Source organism: Nannospalax galili, unplaced genomic scaffold (genome assembly GCF_000622305.1).
Source record: "Nannospalax galili isolate Female #2095 unplaced genomic scaffold, S.galili_v1.0 scaffold1157, whole genome shotgun sequence".
NCBI lineage: Eukaryota > Metazoa > Chordata > Mammalia > Rodentia > Spalacidae > Nannospalax > Nannospalax galili.
The window spans coordinates 1275190-1296916 of NW_008340118.1; the positions used below are offsets into that span (position 1 = coordinate 1275190).

At 47.9% G+C, this 21727-nt stretch overlaps 1 protein-coding gene across 2 annotated transcripts in view; it reads left to right on the forward strand.

Annotated features, from left to right (window-relative positions):
* Positions 1 to 21727, forward strand: part of Pde10a (phosphodiesterase 10A) — a 517525-nt gene that overhangs the window by 235730 nt on the left and 260068 nt on the right. For both annotated transcript variants that reach the window (XM_029564535.1, XM_008835118.3), the window contains exon 2: positions 4172 to 4306. In XM_029564535.1, coding sequence (XP_029420395.1) covers positions 4258 to 4306 — 49 coding nt within the window. In that variant the 5' untranslated portion in view covers positions 4172 to 4257. The remainder of the gene's footprint in view (positions 1 to 4171; positions 4307 to 21727) is intronic.

The following is a 21727-nucleotide window of genomic DNA, read 5'->3' on the forward strand; positions in this document are numbered from 1 at the left end:
ATGTGGGTTCCATGGATTGAACTCGGGTCTTCCGGCTTGCTTGAGAGGGAAGCACTTTTACCCAGTGATCCCATCTCCTCAGCTCCAAAGATGCAGTTTCTAAATGGATCCCAAGCGCAGTTTGAGGCCCTCCACCAGCCAAGCGCTTTCCCTCAGAGCATCTTCTCTTTAACCCAGAGTGTCTCATGGATAGCCCTCGACTCTGCCCCGCTTGCCCAGGTCACACCTGCACACACCTGTGCCCTGACCGCCTGTATCCCCCTCACACCCGTCTGTCTTCTCCTTCACACCCGTCTCCTCATCTCGCACGCACTCCCCTCCCTTGTCTGTCTCCTCCCTCGCTCCCTCCGAGAACATGTCTTTGCTGCTCTGAGTAGATGCACTTTTGCTTTTTCCTGGCTTCTCCTCAGTCTTGGCTGTGTGTATCATCTAGAAGCATCCTGACCGGGGAGATAAATATTTGGAGTGGAAAGCCTTTCATCTGAACTCCCATCGGCCTCCTGCCCCCATCCAGCATTGCCCTGCAGGAGCAGAGCATTGCCTGCCGGCCTCCCTTCTCCCTCAGCCCCTTCCTGAAGGTGTGGGCTGTGCTCCAGAACCCTGCTGATGAGGAATTATAGAATGGTGTGCCTTGGGAATGAAATCTGACTTCACCAGCCTCAGGAGGTGCTGTGCTGCCTGGCACGGACACTCCTGTGCTTCCTTTTGGGGCTGTTTTCCTATTCTATGTCTTTAATAGTTTCTTCCCCGTGAGTTAATTTATTTTTCTGTGCTGAACTAACCCCACATTCCTGCCCTGTCTCTTTTTGCTGGGTTTGTATTTTTCCTTATTTTCTGGGTTATGGTTTTCAAATTTCGAATGAACTTCCTGTTCATTTTAAACTTTTTTAGTATTCATATTAACTTTCAAAAACTCCTGATTTTCCCCAGTTGTCCCTTTTTATGGCCTAACTTTATCAGAAATGAAGCCTCTTTTTTTCCTCCTCTGAGCGTGTTACAGTTTTAAGAACTATTTACTTCCTGTGTACTCTTTCTCCAACTGGCCTTTTCCTATGCATTATTTGGGCATCAGTCTTTGGTCCTGGGCTCTTTGCTTGGTCACTTCTCCTTCACCACCCTGTCCACTTCAGTGTGAGGCACAGCGTGCACACCGGGGAGTCTGGTGATGAGCCGAGGGCATCCAAGATCCAGCTTGCTAAGTGATGGAGCAGGAAGTGCCATCTGCTAGGTTGGTCTCAGTTTCTCCAGGAAAAGACTTCTTTGTATTTGTTGTCAGGGACAAGGCTTGGCCTTGAGTGTATGCCAGAAGGAGGTATCCCGAGGACAGGAGGAGGAGGTGGGTCCGGGCGGGAGGGGAGCCCTTCACACACAGCCTGATAGACTGGCTCTCCTGGGCTAACCATCCCACCTAGAACCTGGGTTGTTCCTTCTGTGCAGTGTGTCAGGTCCTGAAGCCTCTTTGGTTTTGTTTCTTCTCGTGATTGGGGGTGGGGGGGGGCATTGTGTGTCTTAACCTAAGGTTATTTTCACATTTTTATGATAGTCCATTTTCTTTAAGGGTTTTTTTTTCAGGATCATATTTCCTAAAATTAGAGCTACATAGAGAAGATCAGCATGGTCTACAGAAAGATGAAATGCAAATTCATAGTGTTCCAAATCTTTAAGAAACAGTCCTGGAGCTGGAGAGAGGGCTCAGCAGTTATGAACACTGGCTGTTCTTGCAGAGGACCCAGGTTCGAATCCCAGCACCCACATAGCAGCTAACAACTGTCCATAACTCCAGTTCCAGGGGAACTGTCGTACGGGCATTGTACAACACGGGTACACTTACCTACATGCAGGCAATACGTGCGTACACATAAAATAAAAATAATAAATAAAATATTAAAAAAGAAACAGTCCCACATAAACCAGACCTAAAAATAGAAGTAAAAATGATAAAGCTATTAGAAGGAAATAGGAGGAAAGCTTTATGACCCTGTCTTTGGCAATGATTTCTTGAATATGATGCCAAAACACAATGAACAAACGTGGATAAGGCAGAGCTCATCAACATGAATGCATTCACATACCAAAGAGGCCGCCAACAGGATAAAAAGGCAACCCACAGAACATGGAAAAATACGTACAAATCATATATCTGATAAGGGATTGTTACCCAGGCTTTATAAAGAATTCCTATAATTCAACAAAGACTCCATCTGATTAAAAGTGGCACCGGATTTGAATTAACATGTCTCTGAGGGAGAGTTAGAAATGGCCAAGGTCGGCAAAAGAGATGCATCACAAATCACTCTGAGCAGGCCAGTCAAAACCACACTGAGTCACCATTCTGCTCATCAGAATGCTTAGTATTAAAACGACAGAGCAAAAATATCATGAACTTAGGAGGAAGTGGAAAAATGATAACCCTTCACTGATGAGGGCAAGGTTCAAAGGTGGTAGTGCATGCCTTTAATCCCAGCACTCGGGAGGCAGAGGCAGAGGCAGGCAGATCTCTGTGAGTTCAAGGCCAGCCTGGTCTACATAGTGAGTTTCAGGATAGCTGGGGCTACAGACAGACCCTGTCTTAAAAAGATCGAAAAAAAAAAAAAAAAAGGTGGCGTTATCATAGAAAAGAAAAAGGCAGTTCTCCCAAAGATTAAATAAATGTGTGGCAATTCTGCAGATGTATGGTACCCTGTTCTGTGGGTTCTAGGCAGACTGGGGTGGTGTAAAATAGGGAACCAGGACTGTCTGACTTAAGGTTTAGTTTCAAAGTTAAAGTGTGTATGTGTGTGTGTGTGTGTGTGTGTGTGTGTGTGTGTGTGTGTGTGTATGTGTGTGAGCTGTCCAGGGCTGCAGTCACCAAGGCTGGATTAGAGTGTAAATCATGGCACTAGGTTGTTGGTTTGTGGTGCTTGTACACTTTCCTCAGTGCCTTATGACAGTGCCGTGGGTGTGGTGTGCATCCAAGTTTACCCGAGTACTGTATGCTACCTTCCAACTGTACCTCAGAATATCTTAAGATATCTTGCGATTCTAAGGAACATACTTCAGCACAAAATATGTATCATCTATCAAAGATCTTCCCCGGGGCCAATTAAACATCCGCTCTATGCAGGGACACAGCGACCACAGCTAGTTGTCATGTGGCTTTTCATTTGTCTCCTGTTGTATACCCAACTAGAAGAGATGAAGACCCATGAACGCCTGTTCGTAGTCACCCTAACATGCTACCTTGGAAGTCCTCCAACCTCCATGCAGAGGACTGAATCCAACATTCATCCTGCTTCCTCCCATGACCTCCTCTGTCATCAGCTCTTTCCTTCTCCATCTGTCTTGAACTCCCTTCTGCCTGTACCTTCAGCCGATCATACAGCCTGGCCCATTGCAGGGTGTTTCCCAGACCGACAGGCCCCTTCAGTGCAAGAAGCACCCTGGCAAACTCCAGGGTGTCTCTGAGTCAGGTATGGTGGCCGCAGGCAGAGGACAGGCTTTTGATGTTTCTTTTGAGGGTTAAATGTTTCTGAAGTCTAATGTGGGTCAAGCTGCTAAGGACTCCTGACTCAGACTGTACTGAAACTGACTAAACTTTCCTATGTCACACTGTTGGTTGCAGGCATTTCATGGTTAATTGTAGACAAGGTGACATCAGGCATCACTGTACCACAAGTACACACTTCTGATGAGGGCATGGTATGCACCTGGACTGTCGTTCAGAGGCGGGCTGAGCAGTGTCACACATGTTCCTGTACATCCTTCTCCCCTTATCTCACAACCCGCCCTGCTGAGACATGACCCCCTTCCTTGCAGCCTGGGTGCTATGGGAAAGTTGAGCTGCAGTTCCCTAAGAAACATCCCCAGTGAGGTGCCCTTTGCAAAGCCCCTCAGTAGTTGACTTCCAGGGATCACTGGAAGGCTGCAGGTGGATGTTCTTCCAGAAGGATCTTTCTGGGCTTCCTAGCTCTGAACCATTTCAGGCTGGGTTAGTGTGTAAACCTACATTCTGTAGAGGCCTGCCTGGGTTCACCTTGAGCTCTACCATGTGTAACAGTGTCACTGGGGACCCAGGTGGAAGAGAGAAATGGCCCCTTCACACCCTCCACACCCTGTAAGACAGGGAGGACGTGCTTGGAGACAGGATAGTGTCTCTAATAGTATTTTAATGCTGTGTTTTTCTTCCTTCCAGCCAGCTGCCTCCCGTTCGTGTTCAAAGGTGGGAGCAAAGGCCCAGCCCTGCTGGCTCTGCGAAGCCGGACAGATTCCCGGGGGCAGATGAGCAATGACGTGGCAGAAGATGCTGTGGGCTCCCGCAATGCCACAGGTATGACAGACCCACAGGGTCACCGGCCTCCCCAGGCCCATGCTGGCCCTGCCCTGCATTCTCGATCATTCTGAGAGGGGACCTTGTGAGCAATGTGGTCAGGACAATTGCCCACGGTTGGGAGGGATGTGGGGACCGTACAGTGCTAGAAAGGGACTTAGGACTATAGACGTGGTCTCGCCCCAGTTTTTGAAGCACTTTGAATGACTTCTTCCTACTTTCTGAAGTTAGAGCAGTCACCTTCTTGATAAATGCAATAATCTAATTAGTAATTTAATGGACAGCGGAGGGCATCCTTGATCACCAATGAACACGAATCTTTCAATGTGTAAATAATCTACATTATTTTTATCTGATGAGTTTTTAAAAAACATTTTTTATGTGTTTAAGCGCATTGCCTGCATGTGTGTACGTACACCCCTGGACCTGGAGTTACAGAGTGTTGGTAGCCGTCATGTGGGTGTTGGGAATTGAACCTGGTCCTCTGCAAGAGCAGCCAGTGCTCTTCACTGCTATGCCGTCTCTCCAGACCCATATCGGATGGTGTTTACTACTAACCCAATGATTGACAAAAATGCTCTGATTTAACCTTTTTATAAAATGAGATTATTGTAACCTTAAAAACGGAGTTCCTGAACAGCCCTTTCTGCTCTGCAAGCCAGAGATCAAGGGCCCATCTCTTGTCCTGCTTTTCCTGGGGGCGCATGAACTCCTGTCTGTTCACCTCACTAGGGCACTGAGAACAGACCAAAGACATGACTCCACCCAAGTCTATCTGGGTGAACAAGGACTGACTGAGGTCACTTAATGGAAGTAGGGTTACTGAAGGGCAGCTGTACCACTGTGAAGTCCATCCCAGCACAGGCAAGGACTCAGGAAAGCTGAGGGGCATCCCCAGAGCTCCCTACCCAATCTGCAGGTGGCTCAGCCCAAAGTCCGTCTCCCAGCAATTGTTTACTGTTCTTACATCACTAAGGCTACACACACCTTGTGAGTCCTATTACGTGCTAAGCTTCCTTTCTGAGATTAGGAGCTTCCAGGGTCTTAGGAGCCTCCCTCCCAGAGAGAAAGCTTCAACCCAGAGGAAATACTACTAACTGCATGATACCAGCTTTTAGCGTGTATGTCTCTAGGAAACACCTGGTACTTCTTAGCTCCAACTGCATGTAACAATAAAAATCAGGTCTTTTCATGGTGATGGAGGTCTTTGTTTAACTGGGCATGCCTCGGTAGCCACATCGTTCCTTCTCTTTTGAGTTCCACTGAGCATCTTCAATGTCTGGATTGTTTCTGGTGATCTAACAGGGTCAAGAGAGGATCCCAGTCTCAAGCACTACTCTCCCCCGGGGCAGTCAACAATCAAGGGAGCAAACAGGTGCTGTATTTCAGAGATCCAGCAGTGTCCTGAAGAAAGGCAGGTTCATAAGAGGTTGGTGGGGCGTTAGGGAGAGCTGCAGGTGGGAGAGTCCTGGAGCACTCACCAAGCAGGGCCCAAGCACAGTCCTGGGCAGATGTGGGGAGGAACATCCTGGCCACAGACAAGAGCAGAGGTCAAGGCCACTGGCCAGTCTGTCTTGGTGAGTTCAGAGCTGAACAGGAGGCAGTTGGTCAAGCTTCCCAAGGTGAGCAAGCCTGGAGCGGGGACCACGCACGGGGCCACAGGTGCAGAGAGAAGCAGGAGCCTGTCTTTGGTCCCTGGAGAACACAGGGGCTAGAGAGATGTGTACATGTGATGTGTCCTAAAAGACCACTCAGTCAGCCACAGATGGGCACAGGAGGGTAAGACCAAGCAGACATCTAAGACAGCAAGGATGGTTGTCAGCTCAGAGTGTGACCACACTAGGAGGAAGAGTTGTGTCAGACACGGTGGGGTCCACGGGAAGTACAGAAGACAGAAAGGGTGTCTTCCTGGGTAGGCTGTGTGTCATGGTTCTGCCCTGGATCCTGTGGTTACAATGAGAAAACAGGGATGATGCAGGGATGGGAAGTTGTGCTTAGGCATGTTAAAGAGAGAGGGGCCTTTTAGACACTCGTCCAAATAATGCTGAGCCAACAGTGATTATATCACCTTTCTCTTTTGGCCTTGGCTGCTAAGAGGCTTCTAGAAAAATTAGTCTTTGAAGATTTTATTATTTTTGAGGCAACGTCTCATGTAACCCAAGGTAGCCTTGAACTCGCTGTGTAGCCAAGGATGGCCTAGAGCTTCTGATGCTCCTGCCTCCTCCTCCAGAGTGCTGAGATTACAGGCATGGGCCATGGTTTTATGCAGTGCTAGAGATGGAACTCAAGGCTTCATAGATGCTAGGCAAGCACTCTGTCCACTGAGCTACCCCCCCCCCAGTCCACTGTCTTGGAAGTTTAAATGGGAGAAAAGTATTAACTTGAAGCTGTGTCTGTATGTTGGTGCAGAGGACAAGGAGAAAAAAGTCCCAGTCTCTGCTTCTGTTACCAGTTAGGGATCAAGGATGGTCGCTGTCTGGGTGTTATGGACGTGCTTATCTTCTCCACCAATTAAAGAGATAAAAGGCAGGAAAAGTCTCAAATACAGCAGACATTATTAAAGAAACATACAGAGAGTCACACGGAGAGAAACGCCTGATTCAGGAGGGCTCAGGCCTTATAAGTGGTTCGTTTTGTTTTGTTTTGTTTTGTTTTTTTCTAGTTTGGGGAAGCTCCTCCTCTAAACTTTGGGTCAGCTTAAACAACTAAGGGAGAGCCATAGGTCATAGCTCCAAACTGTCAAATCTAGCTTTGGTCTTATCTAAATGGGTCTGAACCAGTTAGCCAGCACAGGGGCCCTGCCAGGGGGGAGGGAGAGCCTGCCAGGTCCTAGAAGAGGCAGGAAGTGCACCACATTTATATGCATCAGTGACTCTGTGAGCTTACTAGGGATTTGGTCCCTACAGTTCATTTGATTCTTTGGTCTTTGCTCCAGTACCACCCTCATCCCTAGCTTTGTAGAAGTGGGAACTAGACTTTAGGAAGTTACGTCACACCAGGCTTCTAGCTTACTAATGCATCCGACCGTGAATTCATTTTGGTTAGAAATTTTTTTAAAAATTTGTTTTTATTAATATTTTTGTATTTCATACAGAATACCTCAAACAATCTGAATCATCTTTGTAGCCCTGTCCCCACCATCACCCTCCCATAGCCCCCCCCACCGGAACCCATGTACTCTGTCCTAGGTGTTAAGGCCACTGTGTCAAGTGTCCCCAGACATCGCCCAGTGCAAGTCCATCCACTTGTGGTTTAGTCAGATCCCTCTCGTCTATCTTTCCAGACACCTATCATTTTCTTTTCTTTTAACAGAGCATAGGGAGGGGGCTAATTTACAGAGGAGTGGGTGCCCCCCATTTTTGGCTGCACTGGAAAGTCCACACTCAAACATAGACCCTGTGACTTCCCGACAGCTGCAGAAATCAGACCACGAATTTTGACTTAACAACAGGAATAATCCATCTCTATCATCTAGAGCATTTCTGTCTATGATGCAGTGGGACCCTCTGCTCACTGCTGAGACACCTAGAAAGCCAAATCAGGAACTGAAGACCACTTAGACACGGGAACCACGTGCATTGAAGCCCCGTCATGGTCACCTCAGTGATGTCACTGAAAGGCTCTTGTTTCTTGGTTGAGAATGTTTTTCTGACGGCTTGACTTTGCCTCTCGGACTTCATCTTTTTCATCCTCTACAGAGTCTTTCTATCAGCTGCCATAGCATTAATTGTCAGCTTGACGATAAGAAGCAGGCCTCTGGGTACACCTGTGAGGGACTGTCTAGTTCGAGGCCAGCCTCTGAGGATGTCGTGGGGAATTGTCTTCAGTGAATTGATATGGGAAGACACATCTTACTTGGTTGCACACAGAACCATTCGCCAAGCAGCGGATTCTGGATTGCATACAGTGCAGAAAGGGGGCCAAGCGCCTGCATGGGTGACTCACTGTCCTCTGTTCGTGACTGTGGCCACAATGTGACCAGCTCCCTCAAGCTCCTGCCACAGTGACTTTCCCACCATGGTGGACCATAACCCACAACTGTGAGCTAAGTGAACTCTCCCTTATGTTATTTTTGTGGGGGAATTTTTATCACAGCAACAGAAAAGGAACCAAGGACATAACTAACATGTTTCTGAACCAGCCTCACCCTGTCAGTCAGCAATCCTTCCTTCAAAGTCTTGCTGTCTCTGGTTTTAGTGCCGCCTCTGGCTTTAGTGCATCACGCAGCGGGGTGCAGCGGCCATGCTCAGGAGACAGAATTTCCTTTTCCTCCTCGTTCCCTATGAACCACAAACAGTAAATGATTGCAGTCTAGATTTGTGCTAAACCTTTCTCTCTCTCTCTCTCTCTCTCTCTCTCTCTCTCTCTCTCTCTGGATTTCTATTGTGAGCAATCTCTGTTCTTTTTGGAGAGAAAGGGAATTTGTATTTTGAATGCAAATAAAATCCTAATGGTTGATATTTATTCCCTTTATACTACCCAAGTAATTGCAATATTTCTAAATTTATCTTTAAAAAAATCTATATTTTGTTTATAGCAAAATTATCATCCAATCATAATAGCCAACATATATCAAAAGAAATATACCCCAAAGCTATGCATGAATGCTTTCTCAGCTGAAGGTCTAATGATTGCCAGTTATATTTGAAACAGCATAATTCTGTCATAGCAGATTGTTTGAACAATACATAAGCAGCCTTTCCACTTAGTGTTTTTGAAGACATACTCTGATTTCAGCACCAAGACAGAATGCAAGGTGTTATGGTTAGCTTTATGCAACTGAGAATCACCTGGGAAGTGTCCCTGAGGAATTGTCAGGCCTGGGCCGGCCAGTGGACATGCCTGTGATTATCAGACTATTTGAGGTGGAAAGACGCACCCGAGTGATTCCCTGGGCTTGGAGGGCAGCCATGCACGCATTCATTCCGGATTATGGATGTGATGCGACCAACCCCCTCAGGTTCCTAGTGCCTTGACTTTCCCTAAATGATGGACTGTAACCAGAACTGTGAGCTAAAACAATCTCTTGCTCCCCTAAGCTGATTTTGTCAGGGAATTTTGTCACAGCAACCGCAAAGGGAACTAAGACACAGGAGAACACATCAGAGTCAAAAATCTATCTCTCGAAGCACTCTTGTCCTAGAAAGGATTGTCCACAAGAATCCCTGAATACCCCTCCCCAACCTTGAGTGCCACCCGAATGGCTGTGGGGGAGGGTTGACTGAATACCCCTCCCCAACCTTGAGTGCCACCCGAATGGCTGTGGGGGAGGGTTGACACACCTGATCTGGAACGTTGACCAAGGCTTCACAGTCACTGTGGTGGGAGGACCATGCTGGGAAAACTGTCCCCGCTGCTTAGTGGGATGAATAATCTGGAGGGCTGTTCAGAGATGAGATGAGGAATACCTGCTGTAACATCATCTGTCTCAGGAAAGACACTGGATTCAGTGGCCTCATGCTTTGCCCTGGCTGGGTCATACAGTACACTACTGGATGCCCACTGTCTTCTGGGAGCACAGCATGCTGGGCCCTAGTGGTACAGGTGTCTACTGAAAAAGGTCTGCATGGTGGGATGTGTGTGACATACGTGGTGGAATACATGTGACATGAGAGGACAGTAGGGTCTTTGTCAAAGAGGGGATAGCCTCTGAGTTGTCACAGCAAGTAGAAGACCGGAACAGTGGGGGAGAAGAGGATTGGCCTGGAGACTGACGGGCATCCCATGGGCAGATGCCATGACTGGGGTCTGGCTATGAACTCCATCAACTGATGATGAAGCTAATTATTACTTTTTAAAGTGTGATTTTTTCCTACTTGGCTTCAGATTATGAAATGATCACAAGCACTAAACTACAAAGATGTGTTTGTTCATCTGTCTGACTCATTCTTCCCATACAATGCCACATAAAGCAATATTTCTTGTTGACACACTACATCAACAGTAGTGCTTTTGAAATGCCATCCTTTAGGACCAACACCTGCTACCTTGGTGTATGTGATGGAGAGGGTAGTAGTGACGTAATGCATGTGAACTCGGCGAGAACTCTGCTCAGAAGAGACGCCATGGGAAGGAACGGCCTGCCTCCTTCTCCCTTCCGTTGCCAGGCTTCCCTGAAGTTACCTGCCTGGAAACGCGTTGCTGGGGTCTGTGTCCCCTGAATGCCTGCCACGTTCCATGAAGGAGCGATCACAAGTGGATCCTACGGAGGCTGTTCTCTGTGTGAGTGTTCAGCTGGCTGTGGGATGGTTCAAGGACCGTCGCCAGCAACACCCACAGTTTGTTCTGGCTCCAAGTGCATGAACTTGAGCCAGCTCCCAAGTGTGCACAGGGTCTCTGGGAAGAGCTGAACTGCTGAATGTGCGGCTGAGCTGGGCTTACTCCTTGGTGAATGTTTGGGAGTGCCTCAGTGAATGAGCTCTACAGCCCAGAAACAGCAATGCATGGGGGGAGAAAGTGCTAGAAGCCACGTCTTCCAGGACAGGAGGAGGCCTACAGTTCCATGTTCCATCTGTTACCCTGGAGATATGGTTTTGTGGTCTGAGAAGTCACATCTGGTAACATCGGGCCTCTGTACTCCCTCTCAGAGAATCTCCTGGACCTGGAAAACCAGGAGGGCCACCTGCTCTTCTCTGTTTCTCTGCCCCACATGCTCCTGAGCTACCAGCTGTGTCCAGAAAAAGCAAGGTGACAGGGAGAATTGCTCTTCAGGGTCTGGATGAGGTTAGAAGATGGAAGGCCCTTGGAGGGTTGGGTCATGCTTTATTACTTTGGACCCAAAGCTAAGATTATTGGGCAGAGGCACAATGTGATCTTTGGAGCAAGTTATCACAGGACGGGGTCTCTGAGCATTCAGATGGGTCCTGTTTGCTGCCTGTCTTTAAAAGGGCCCTTCAGATCGGTCCATGCTGCTTTCAGCTTTACTTTGAAGTCAGCTCTAAAACTCACTGTTGAGGCTTGAGCCTACCTCTGCCGTGTGTGGAGGGGTGGGGACGCGTGCTGTTTGAGTGTGGTGGGGCGGGGGTGCGGGAGCAGCACTGTGAGGGACTTTGTTGGCCTTGAGTCTCACCTCAGTGCTCTTTTTATGGCTAGACTCCTGAAAACCTTGAGCTTTGCTAAAACTGGAGAAAGTGGTGGTTTTTTTAAAATAAATATTTTTATTTTCTTGGAGAATTTCATGTAATAGACTTTGATCATCTTCACCCCCACCTCCTCCCAGGTCCACTCCCACTCCTCCCAGGTCCACTCCCACTCCTCCCAGGTCCACTCCCACCTCCTCCCAGGTCCACTCCCACCTTCTTGCTCCCTGAACGTCATGTCGTCTTCTCTGGGGGAGGCCTTTGTCACAGATGCGAAGGGACAGGTGGAGGTAGAAGTTTCCAGTACTTCAGCACAACTCTGAGCCGCATATAGAGAACGCATGTGATGGTTCTTCCTGAAGGACCATGGCCGCCATGATCCCAGACCCCACTCCAGGTGTGGGACGAGGAGACTTCAGAGCCTGAGCTCTGCTGGTAGACTTAGCTGTTGCCATGTGTCTAATTAAAAACAATTTGCCAGATGTGACTGTTATTCATCATTCATCATCAACTTGATGGATTTAGAACCACTAGGGAGACACGGCTCTGTATATGTCTGTGAAGGTGTTTTTAGACAGCGTTAACAGGACAGAAGACCCACCCTGAATGTGAGTGTCCCGGGAGCTGGATTCCTGGCTGAATAAAGAGAAAAAGAGGAGAGATCCAGCTGCGTGCCTCTCTCTCTCTCTGTGTCTCTCTGTGTCTCTCTCTGTGTCTCTCTCTCTGTCTCTCTGTGTCTCTCTCTCTGTGTCTCTCTGTCTCTCTCTGTCTCTCTGTCTCTCTCTCTGTACAGGACAGAAGACCTACCCTGAATGTGAGTGTCCGGGGAGCTGGATTCCTGGCCGAATAAAGAGAAAAAGAGGAGAGATCCAGCTGAGTGCCTCTCTCTCTCTCTGTGTCTCTCTCTCTGTGTCTCTCTGTCTCTCTCTCTGTCTCTGTCTCTCTCTCTGTCTCTCTCTGTCTGTCTCTATCTGTCTCTCTGTCTGTCTCTCTCTGTCTCTCTGTCTGTCTGTGTCTCTCTCTCTGTCTGTCTCTCTCTGTCTCTCTCTCTCTCTCTCTCTCTCTACCAGATTGCAGAGAAACCCGAGGCCCTGCCCTGGTGGCCGTGTGCAGTCTTCATTTTCCCAGGACTGTTCCCGAGTATGCGCATTCTGTGCTCTGCATTCTGTGCTCTGCACCTCTGAGAGACCGGCTATCGTCTGTTGCTGTGACCAACGTCTGATGTGAAGCAACAAGCAGCCATAGGAAGGGAGGGTCGTTCTGGCTCAGGGTTAGACGCAGATTGCAGACAAACCCGAGGCCCTGCCCTGGTGGCCGTGTGCCGTCTTCATTGCCCCAGGACTGTTCCCGAGTATGCACATTCTGTGCTCTGCATTCTGTGCTCTGCACCTCTGAGAGACAGGCTATCGTCTGTTGCTGTGACCAACGTCTGATGCGAAGCAACAAGCAGCCATAGGAAGGGAGGGTCGTTCTGGCTCAGGGTTAGACGCAGGGGTGCGATAGCAGCGGAAGCAGCTGGTCACACCCGCACCCACAGTCAAGGGGACAGCAAGGAAGCCTGGTCTCAGTTCACTTCCTCCTCTTTATCCCCCAGCCCCTCCTTGACGTGGGTCTTCCCACCTCAGTTAGCCTGATCAAGTTGATCCCAGGTAGGCCTGCCCAGAGGCTACTGGAATCCAGATAATCCCTCTCAGGGGTGCCTGGAGGCACCTAGGTGATTTGGGATTGAACGGGGTGACAACACTTACCATCAAAACTGTGAAACAGGTTTCAAACTGTAGGGCCCATGCAGGGAGAGGGGTTTCCCACACTCTGTCAATAAGACTCTCTGCCAGGGATTGTGCAGTCTGTGGTTGACATGTGACCTTTCCCACACAAGGTGCCATCTGTCGTCATACAGGTTAGCTATTGAGAGCAAACCACGCTAGGGAAGGAGGACTACGGAGCCCTGCAGACCCCTTCAGGCCCTTCTCTCCTAAGCAGAACCAGGACCCCTGTTAGCTCCGCTCCCTGTTTCTGAGTCTCTTGGCACTCTTCCCTGTGACACGCTCACAATGTATCCTTGCTGTCCTCCTGCCTGGAACTGGCTGATCTTCACAGTTTTCTCCTTGACTCCCCGATGGATTCTCACGATGTTAAAAATCCCTCTCTTTCATGGTCACATCTGTTTGCACTGCGTCCTCTGGAAGACAGCATTACATTGTGATGGGGGTGGCTGTCCCGAGTCTGAGAAATTAGAATCCAGCCCTTGAGGCTTCCGATGAGTTCTCTCAGGCTTCTAGGGTTCACATGCTGTCTTCAGAGAGAATATGCACATGGAATAGTTCAACACCACTGACCTGACCCTTGTGTCTCCCCACCCACAGCTTCCCACCCTCTTTCCTTACCTCCCAAGCTGAAATGGGGCTCCAGCGGCTTGATGGCTCCCACTCAGCATCTTCTCCGCATCATGGGAAGGGCCTTCTGCCTGAGCAATTCCTCCAACCTTCACTTCGCAGCTGTTCTTTCACACACATGCAGCCATGCCTAGCCTGCAGCCCAGAGTAGTTATGAATGCAGCCACATACATGCAGCCATGCCTAGCCTGCAGCCCAGAGGGGCTGTGAATGTAATTCAGTATAAACCTTAAATTTACTTAAAAGATGACATATCTTGCATTTATTTTTGTAATTTGATTCCATGGTTTCCAAGCATGAACTTTGTAGGTGGCAATGTTGTGTTTCAACACCGGAAGGTTGGACACACCTGGGAGAGTCTATGAAACTTTTGTAACCTGTGCTCTGAATGTACCTGCATACATGCACACATACATTAACATACACACATACATACACACCTGAGTATGTGCACATATGCATGCAAACACACACACATGCACACATAGCTATACATACTCGAATACATGCACACATACATGCATATACCTACACACACACGCATGCCCACATACATTCATAATGCAAACATGGTTCCGTGCATGTACATATGCATGCATATATATAACACACCAATACATGCACACACATATTCATTCCATACATGTACACATACATGCATGCACATGCACACATTCATGCATATACACAGTCATGCACACATGTGAGCACCCATGGAGTAGACCATCCACTGCTGCTTTATGACTGCAGGCTGTGCTGTTCCTATATCTGTTGCTGGCTACCTCCCTCCTCTTCCAAACCTGGGCTTTCCTGATGGCAGAAAACTTTCTTTACTTCTACAGACCCAGGAAGGACCCAGCACAAAATCAGATCATGTCAGAAATCAAAGAACATGGCCTGCCCCAACTTGTTCTGTCTAGGGGCTAACATGCACCAAATTCTGATAGAAGAAGAGCCATCATGGCAAACCACAGCAGGAAGGTTTGTGTTCTGCACACAATCAGAGAACAAATGAAACACACCTGGGTGATTCACACGTCCCCCCCACGATTATTAGAAGGCGTCTGTCAGCTGGTCCAGGGCACCTGCTATTCTACAAGCTTTTCTCTTCCTCCAGGGAGCTGATGCCAGATCTCTGAAGTCAGGAATGGGGACAACATAACTAATAATGCCCCTCTGTGTACAACAGGGACAAACTTCATAGCTATTCTCTTTCTAAAGCATGCAAGGCATTTGCTTGAGCTGCTATAACCTGCAATAGCCTCCCTTGATCCATGGAGGGTTTGTTCCAAGGCCCCTGGTGGATGCAGCAGCCCTACTCAGCCCTATGATCTGTACACTTTCTCCATTCAACTAAACATTTGCTGTGCACTGTGGCCAACCCTTTTGCACTTTGAAGTGTGACAAAAACCAGATACGTTTATTTCCCTTCCTCGTGGTGTCTCTGTAAAAGCTTCATTCTTATCCTAGATCACAGCAACCCCAGCCAATGGTTATTTGTTTTCTGTATTAAGAACTTTCACCTTTTCACATAGAGAAAACATATTACAAGCCTTCTTTCCCTCCCTCCCTCCCCGCTTCTTCCCTCCCTCTCTCTCTCCTTCTCTCCCTCTTTCACTCTCTCCCTCCCTCCCTTTTTTCTCCCTCACTGTCTGAATCACCAGCAGACTACTCCTGCACCTTGGACTACTATTTAGTAAAGTTTAGTCATACAACCACCACCGCAGTGGTACAACACCATCCATCCCAAGTCAGCCTTACAACCAAGATGGCTGTTCAGTGGCTAACAGCCAGGTAGCCGGCACAATGCAGATGATCTGGATGAGGGGGATGGGGTGAGACGCCACAGAATTTAATTATGCTGCTCAGAATGGCACATGATTTAGCACTTATGGATTATTTATTTATGGAATTTTCCATTTAGTATTTTCAGACCACAGCTGACCTCGGGGGAACCGCAACGTTCAGAGCAAAGCCACGGGTGACGGAGGGTGACTGTATCGGGCACAGGATCTCTGACAGGAGAAATTCACTATCCAGCAGTTTCCCCGTCAGCTTTGTAGACAACTGGGCTCAGTAAACACTCATCCCCCATGTCTGACCTTTTCTCTTTGGTATCTACAAAGCCATCAGCATGTCAATGTCCTCCTCCATCCCAGAGAAAAGTCACACAAAGGTGAAGCTTCTCTTTGGAGGAGTGGAAGTCTCCAGCTTTCCTCTGTTCATGTCGGTCAGCTTCCGTGCCTGTGTTTTCACGCTTCTTTGTTCGATGCACATATGTTCATATTTATTACATCGTCTGGATGGACCGACCCCTTAGTTACTCTAAAACATCCCTCTTCCTCCCTTGAATACCCTTTCCTGCCGTAGTCTATGACCCCATTTCCCCAGCTTTCCCATGGCTGGTGTGCACATGCTCTGTTTTCATCCCTTACTTTAAATGTATTTGTATCTTCCAGTCTAAGCCTGTTCTGTGTTCAGCCCGTTAGTTGGTTCGTGGGTTTTTTCCAGACTGGCCGTCTCTGCCTTTGGATTAGATTGTTCCCCTTTCACAGGAAATGTTAGCAGCGTTTTCGAATTGATGTCTGCCGTTTGCTTTCTGTGTGTCTCTTTTGTCCTGTGTTCCTACTTCCTACTTTCTACATCATGGACTGGGCACCTTCTAAAGCGGCTTTTAAACTTCATGAATGATTTTCTGTTTTTGTTTTTTTTTCATTTTCTGATTTCAAACTCACAGGTTCTTTTTGTCGTCACATCACTTCTCACAGTGATGAGGAGCAGGACTTCCTCTCTGTGACTTTGAGTTGGGCACCAGCTCAGAGTTTAGAGGCCCTGCTTCTCGGTGCCTCCCTGTACCACACAGCATCTTGAGCTACTATCATAATGAATAGTCTCCCCGGGGTCTAGGGGAGGAGTTCATAGCATTTAATTTTTACTTGGGCCCTAAGGAAATATGCTGTGTCTGTTTTCAGAGCAGGAAGAGGAGATTAAAGGAGAGACTTTCTTCCTGGTATGAAACCTGGGGAATGAAATGGCACTCTGCTAAGGGTTAACAGAAACCAAACCTCAGTGAGGTCAGTAGGAACAAACGGAAAGGAGTGAGGCGAATTCAAGATTTTATCTTTTCCCTTGTGGTTATAACTCTTTGTTTACTATGACAAAGGTATAAAATTCACCATTTGCACTCTTTTGAAGGGTAAGTTCATTCATACCATCCTGTGAATCACCACTTCCATCTCCAGTTCATGCCTCATCTGCCTCCTTTCAGAGCGATGACCAGCCTGCTCCCTCTCTCCATGAACTACTCTTAGAAATCCATGTAAGCGGAATCACGCACTATGTCCCTCTGAGTTGTCCTTTTACCCTTTGCGCGATGTCTTTGCACACGTGTTGGAATGTGTTTGTTCACGTGGACTTGAATGGTGGTCTGAAGACCCTCCATTGTTGCTCACAGGAAACCCAGCTAGCAACAAATGGTCTCTAGTTGTGTTTATCTAGAAAAGTCTCTGTTTTGGTTGTTATGATGGGATGGCTTTGCTGAGTGTGTGATTGCCACGCCCTTCCCACCTGGCTCCTTCACTCTATCACCCTGTGGCTCCCTACCGCCTGGCTCCTTCATTCTGTCACCCTGTGGTTGCTCCCGCCTGGCTCTTTCCAGTGTTTTCTCCTTGTCTTTGATTATAAGCATTTTTTTGCATCATAATTTTTATTTTTTTGAGAATTTCATGCATGAAAACTATATTTACATCATTTACACCCCTCCTCCCCTCTGTAACTTTTCCCACATCCCTAAGGGAACACTGCAAAGAGAGGATAGAAAGATTCTGAGAGCCAGAGGACCAGGACGCGTGCTGTCTGATAGTGTCCTCTAGACATGACCGGACCTGCATAATGACAACACCAGTTGCCATGCCAATGTGGATGGGGGAAATTTCACAAGGTCCCATTTCTAGATCAAGAGCCACAGGCAGTCAATGGCTGCAGAGAGAGGGAGAATCAGTTTCTCCAGGGATGAGCTCCCTGATAGGTTATCCAGTCCCAAGGGTCAGCCCTAAACACATGTACACATGAGCACTACTAAATGGACTCAGTACATGATAAACACACACATATATCAACGTATGTGCGTATATGTAACAATAATAAAGAAGAGTTCAGCATTTTTGTCATGTCATTCTTCCTGTTGGTCTCTGCTTTTCCACTTTCTTGGGACTCATTGTTTCTTGGACAGCTGCTTTTTTTCTCCAATCAGTTTGGGACTTTCAGACATTCACTGCTGGGATCTTTTTCTCCCTTTCTCTTCTGGTACGTGGAATCGTTATGTAAATTCGGGTGTGTCAACAACACTCCACTTTTCCATGAAGCTCCACTTGCTGTTATTGTATTTTTCCCTGGTTTTCACTTGATTAATTTCTATGCATCAGACTTGTTCATTCCTTTTACTGCCAGCCCACAGAGTCTGCCGAGTCCCTCTACTGGGCTTTTTATTTTAGTTCTTGTGTTTTTCAACTCCTTATGCCCACTTGACTCTCTTTCCTAAATTTCATTTTGATATTTTCTAGTCGATGTCACAAAGTCATCTGTCTCCTTAGCTTCTGTGCTGTGTGTGAGCGTGCAGGCGTGTGGGCCCAAGTGTGGGCATGTGGAGGCCAGAACAGAATCTGGTGTCATCTTTTACTCTATGCCTTACTGCCTCTTCTCCCATCAAACTACAAGCTCACATTTTGGGTAGGTTGTCTAACCACTGAGCTCTCAGGATCAGCAGAGTCTTGGCTGTGCCTTCTCCTCTCCCCATGCTGAGGTCATAACCCATGCAGCCACGCTGAACTTTTTACATGGGGCCTGGGGATTTGAACTCAGGCTCTTAGTGCTCTTACCCACTGAGCCATCTCTGCAGCCCCTCTTCCTGTTCTTTGTGAAACTGTTCCTTTCCTTCCTCGTCGTGGTTTCCTTCAATTCTACCAATCTCTGTAACAGTTGGTTTGAAACCTCCCGTGTTAATCTGATGTTCAGTGATACCTTCAAGCGGGTTCTGCCACCGTTGGTTTTCCTCGCCCACCCATGCTGCGTTGTCCTCTTTTCCTGTTTCTTCATAGGTGTTATAATTCTTTGCTAGAAACTGGACACTTTGGTTGATGTAGCAACCCTGCCTACTGCTCCTCCTTTTTTCCTGGCCTGTGTTATTGTCATTTGCTGACTTATTTGGCTAGTTACCAGCTGCTGTATTTTAATGAGAACTGTCCTCCTCCAGCACACACAGTGCTAAGACTCTGGGGCTGCTCCTCAGGGTAGGGCTGCTGTGGGCATGCAGTCACCTCCTGGCAGCACGGTACGATCTTTTTCTGTTACTCTATGCAGCCACTCAGCCCTCAACTACCTTGCTGGCAGATTGCTTTTAACAATGTCCTAGGGCATAATATGCTTTACAAATCAACCTGATGGTGGCTGGCTCCTTTGAAGGCATGATCCAACCACATATACAGGTGAGGCAGCGGCCTGGAGGGTCCCTGGCTGGCTTCTTCTCATGTAGCATCTCCTCCCCACAGCCGGGAACACTGACTGGGGCTTTGCTGCTGTCCATGTATGGTTTTCAAGGTGGAGCTCCATCCCATGCCTGAACGAACAGGTGAGCTCACTCACCTGACTTGGCCTCAGCCTCAGGCAGCTGGGATTGGATGAGAAACACCATTGTCCTGCTAGTCCAGGGAAGAAGGCTGTCTTGCTTTGGTGTTCTTGATTTTGGGAAGAAAGGGCCCATGTCTGAGACTACTGGGAACTAGCAGGTCCTGTGATCTCAGCCTGGGGGGGCTGTTCTTGGTCTGAAGGAGAGGAGGCTTGTGACCTTTGCCTAGGGGTAGCTTGCTCTTGGTCTAGAGGACAGAAGGCCTGCAGACCTTGTGAACTTGGGAGGGAGCTTGTGAACTTGGCCTAGGAAGGAGGCCCTTTTCCTTGTCTTGGGGAGGAGGTCTGTTCCCTGGCCTGGGGAGGGGGGTCTTTTCCTTGATTTCAGCCTTTCACTGAGGAGTCTGTCCCTCACTGAGCTAGAAGGCGGTTTTCATACACCCCAGACTTGTGCCACTTTTACCAAATCTTGGTGGATTTTTTTTCCTCTTGGCTGCTTGCTTCTAGGATGGGTTCTAGAAACTTTAAATGAAGCTTTTAAGTAGGTTTCACCAGTTCCACTGGGGATTGAGTGCAAGGAGTTCCGAACACCGTCAGGCAGGAAGTCAGCCTATAAATGACTCACTCTTAATCTGATGCATAGGTTGGTCTCAGGGAACGAAGTCTCATTTGTGTCTCTGTGTAGAAAAATTGTTCACTTTAGGGGAAACATGTTAGAGAAATGTAGCTATAAAATAAATGTACTCCTCTGTTGACTTCATTTTCAAATAAGAGTTTTATTCCTGGGGGAAAATCCCATGACTGGCTGTGCTAAAGGCTGGCAGACCAGGGGAGCTGCCAGTTGGTTAGTATTGTGCCCAGGGAGCAGAGCTTCTCTGTGAGTATTTTGGTTTTGTTGCTTGTTGGCTTTGTTTAATTGGATTTTAATTTTTTATCTGCTCTTTACCATCCAAATTTCTGTCTTATTTTCCTTCTGTCCCAGGTAGTTCAAGCAAAGCAAAGCCTCCCTGTGTGAATTTTCCTTTGAAGTCTGCAGCTAAACAGGGACTCAGTTTGAGAGGCCCCGTCTCTGACAGCTGTAAATGAGGAAATGCCCACAGAGGAGGAGGCTTCCTCTTCTTCGCTCGACAGGAGGGTTTAGAGAGAGACAGAGAGACCACGTTTCCTACACTCACCTGTCGATCACTTGGGACTCAAGTTGAAGGGTAATGTTAGGGTTTCAACCTCCTTCCTCTAGATGTGTGTTTTGAACACTTGAGTCCCAGTGGTGGTGCTATCTGGGGAGATTGTGGAAAGTTTAGGAGCTTACTGGCAGCAGGTCTTGAGGGTGTATTAGCCCTAACCCCTTCCTGTCTGCCAGCGATTGAAAAAATGTTCCTGCCACATGCTCCTAATTGTTGCGATGTTCTGCCTGAGCACACAGGACTGAGCACCAATAGACTCAACCCTCTGCAACCCTGGGGCAAGGTCGATCTCGTCCTTCAAGTTCTGTCAGTATTGTATTGCAGCAATGAAGAAAACTAGCACAGAAGACAGTCCTAGACACAGGAGCCGTCCCCTACACACTGTGGCACACGGCTCCTCTTGTTCGCACCCTCCCTCCGTCATCCCCAGCCCTGCTGTGCCAAGGGCTGCACTCTATCCAGGTCACACGGAGTATATCAACCGGAAAAGTGTTCAGGTATCAGGCTGAGGGCAATGTTAAAATGAATAGAATTCCTCCTGCGATTTTGTGAGCTTGTACTTAAGAAACTTGTAATGGACTAGATTTGTGCACTGACGCCAAGAGGAAGGCCCTCAGAGGATGAACCAGTTTTTATTGAATTATGTTGTATTTCGTGTGTCTTGAGTTATACAACTGTGTTGTGGCTTTGTGCAAAGTTTATGTATCCGCTAAAAGTATTTACTTCAACCTAGACATTATAAAATCCAGGCTATGTTTTGTAAAAATGGAAAGTTGATTTCCTATCGCTGTGTAGCAGCTGGGGAAAACCTCTAAGAATGTTTATGAGCGCTTTTGGGAAGACCGTAAAGCCTCCTGACTCTGAGCCAGAGTAACCCCATCTTTCAGCAGTCTGAGATTTAGCTGTTCTACGTGTCAGACTGTAGCAAAACAATCCGTCCTTCCCACGGTGGCGCAGTAGTTGGGAGACTCGGAGAGCCTCTGGTGAGGGGAAGGGTGGAGCCTGACTCCTGCTTTCTGCAGACTGAGCCTGGGTCCCTTCTGCTCTTCTGTCCTGAGGTCGCACTCTGTATGCACTGTTCTGTCGCAAATGAGGGCGGTACAAAGTGGGAGCTGGGCAGGTGGGCTGGTGGCACTGGGG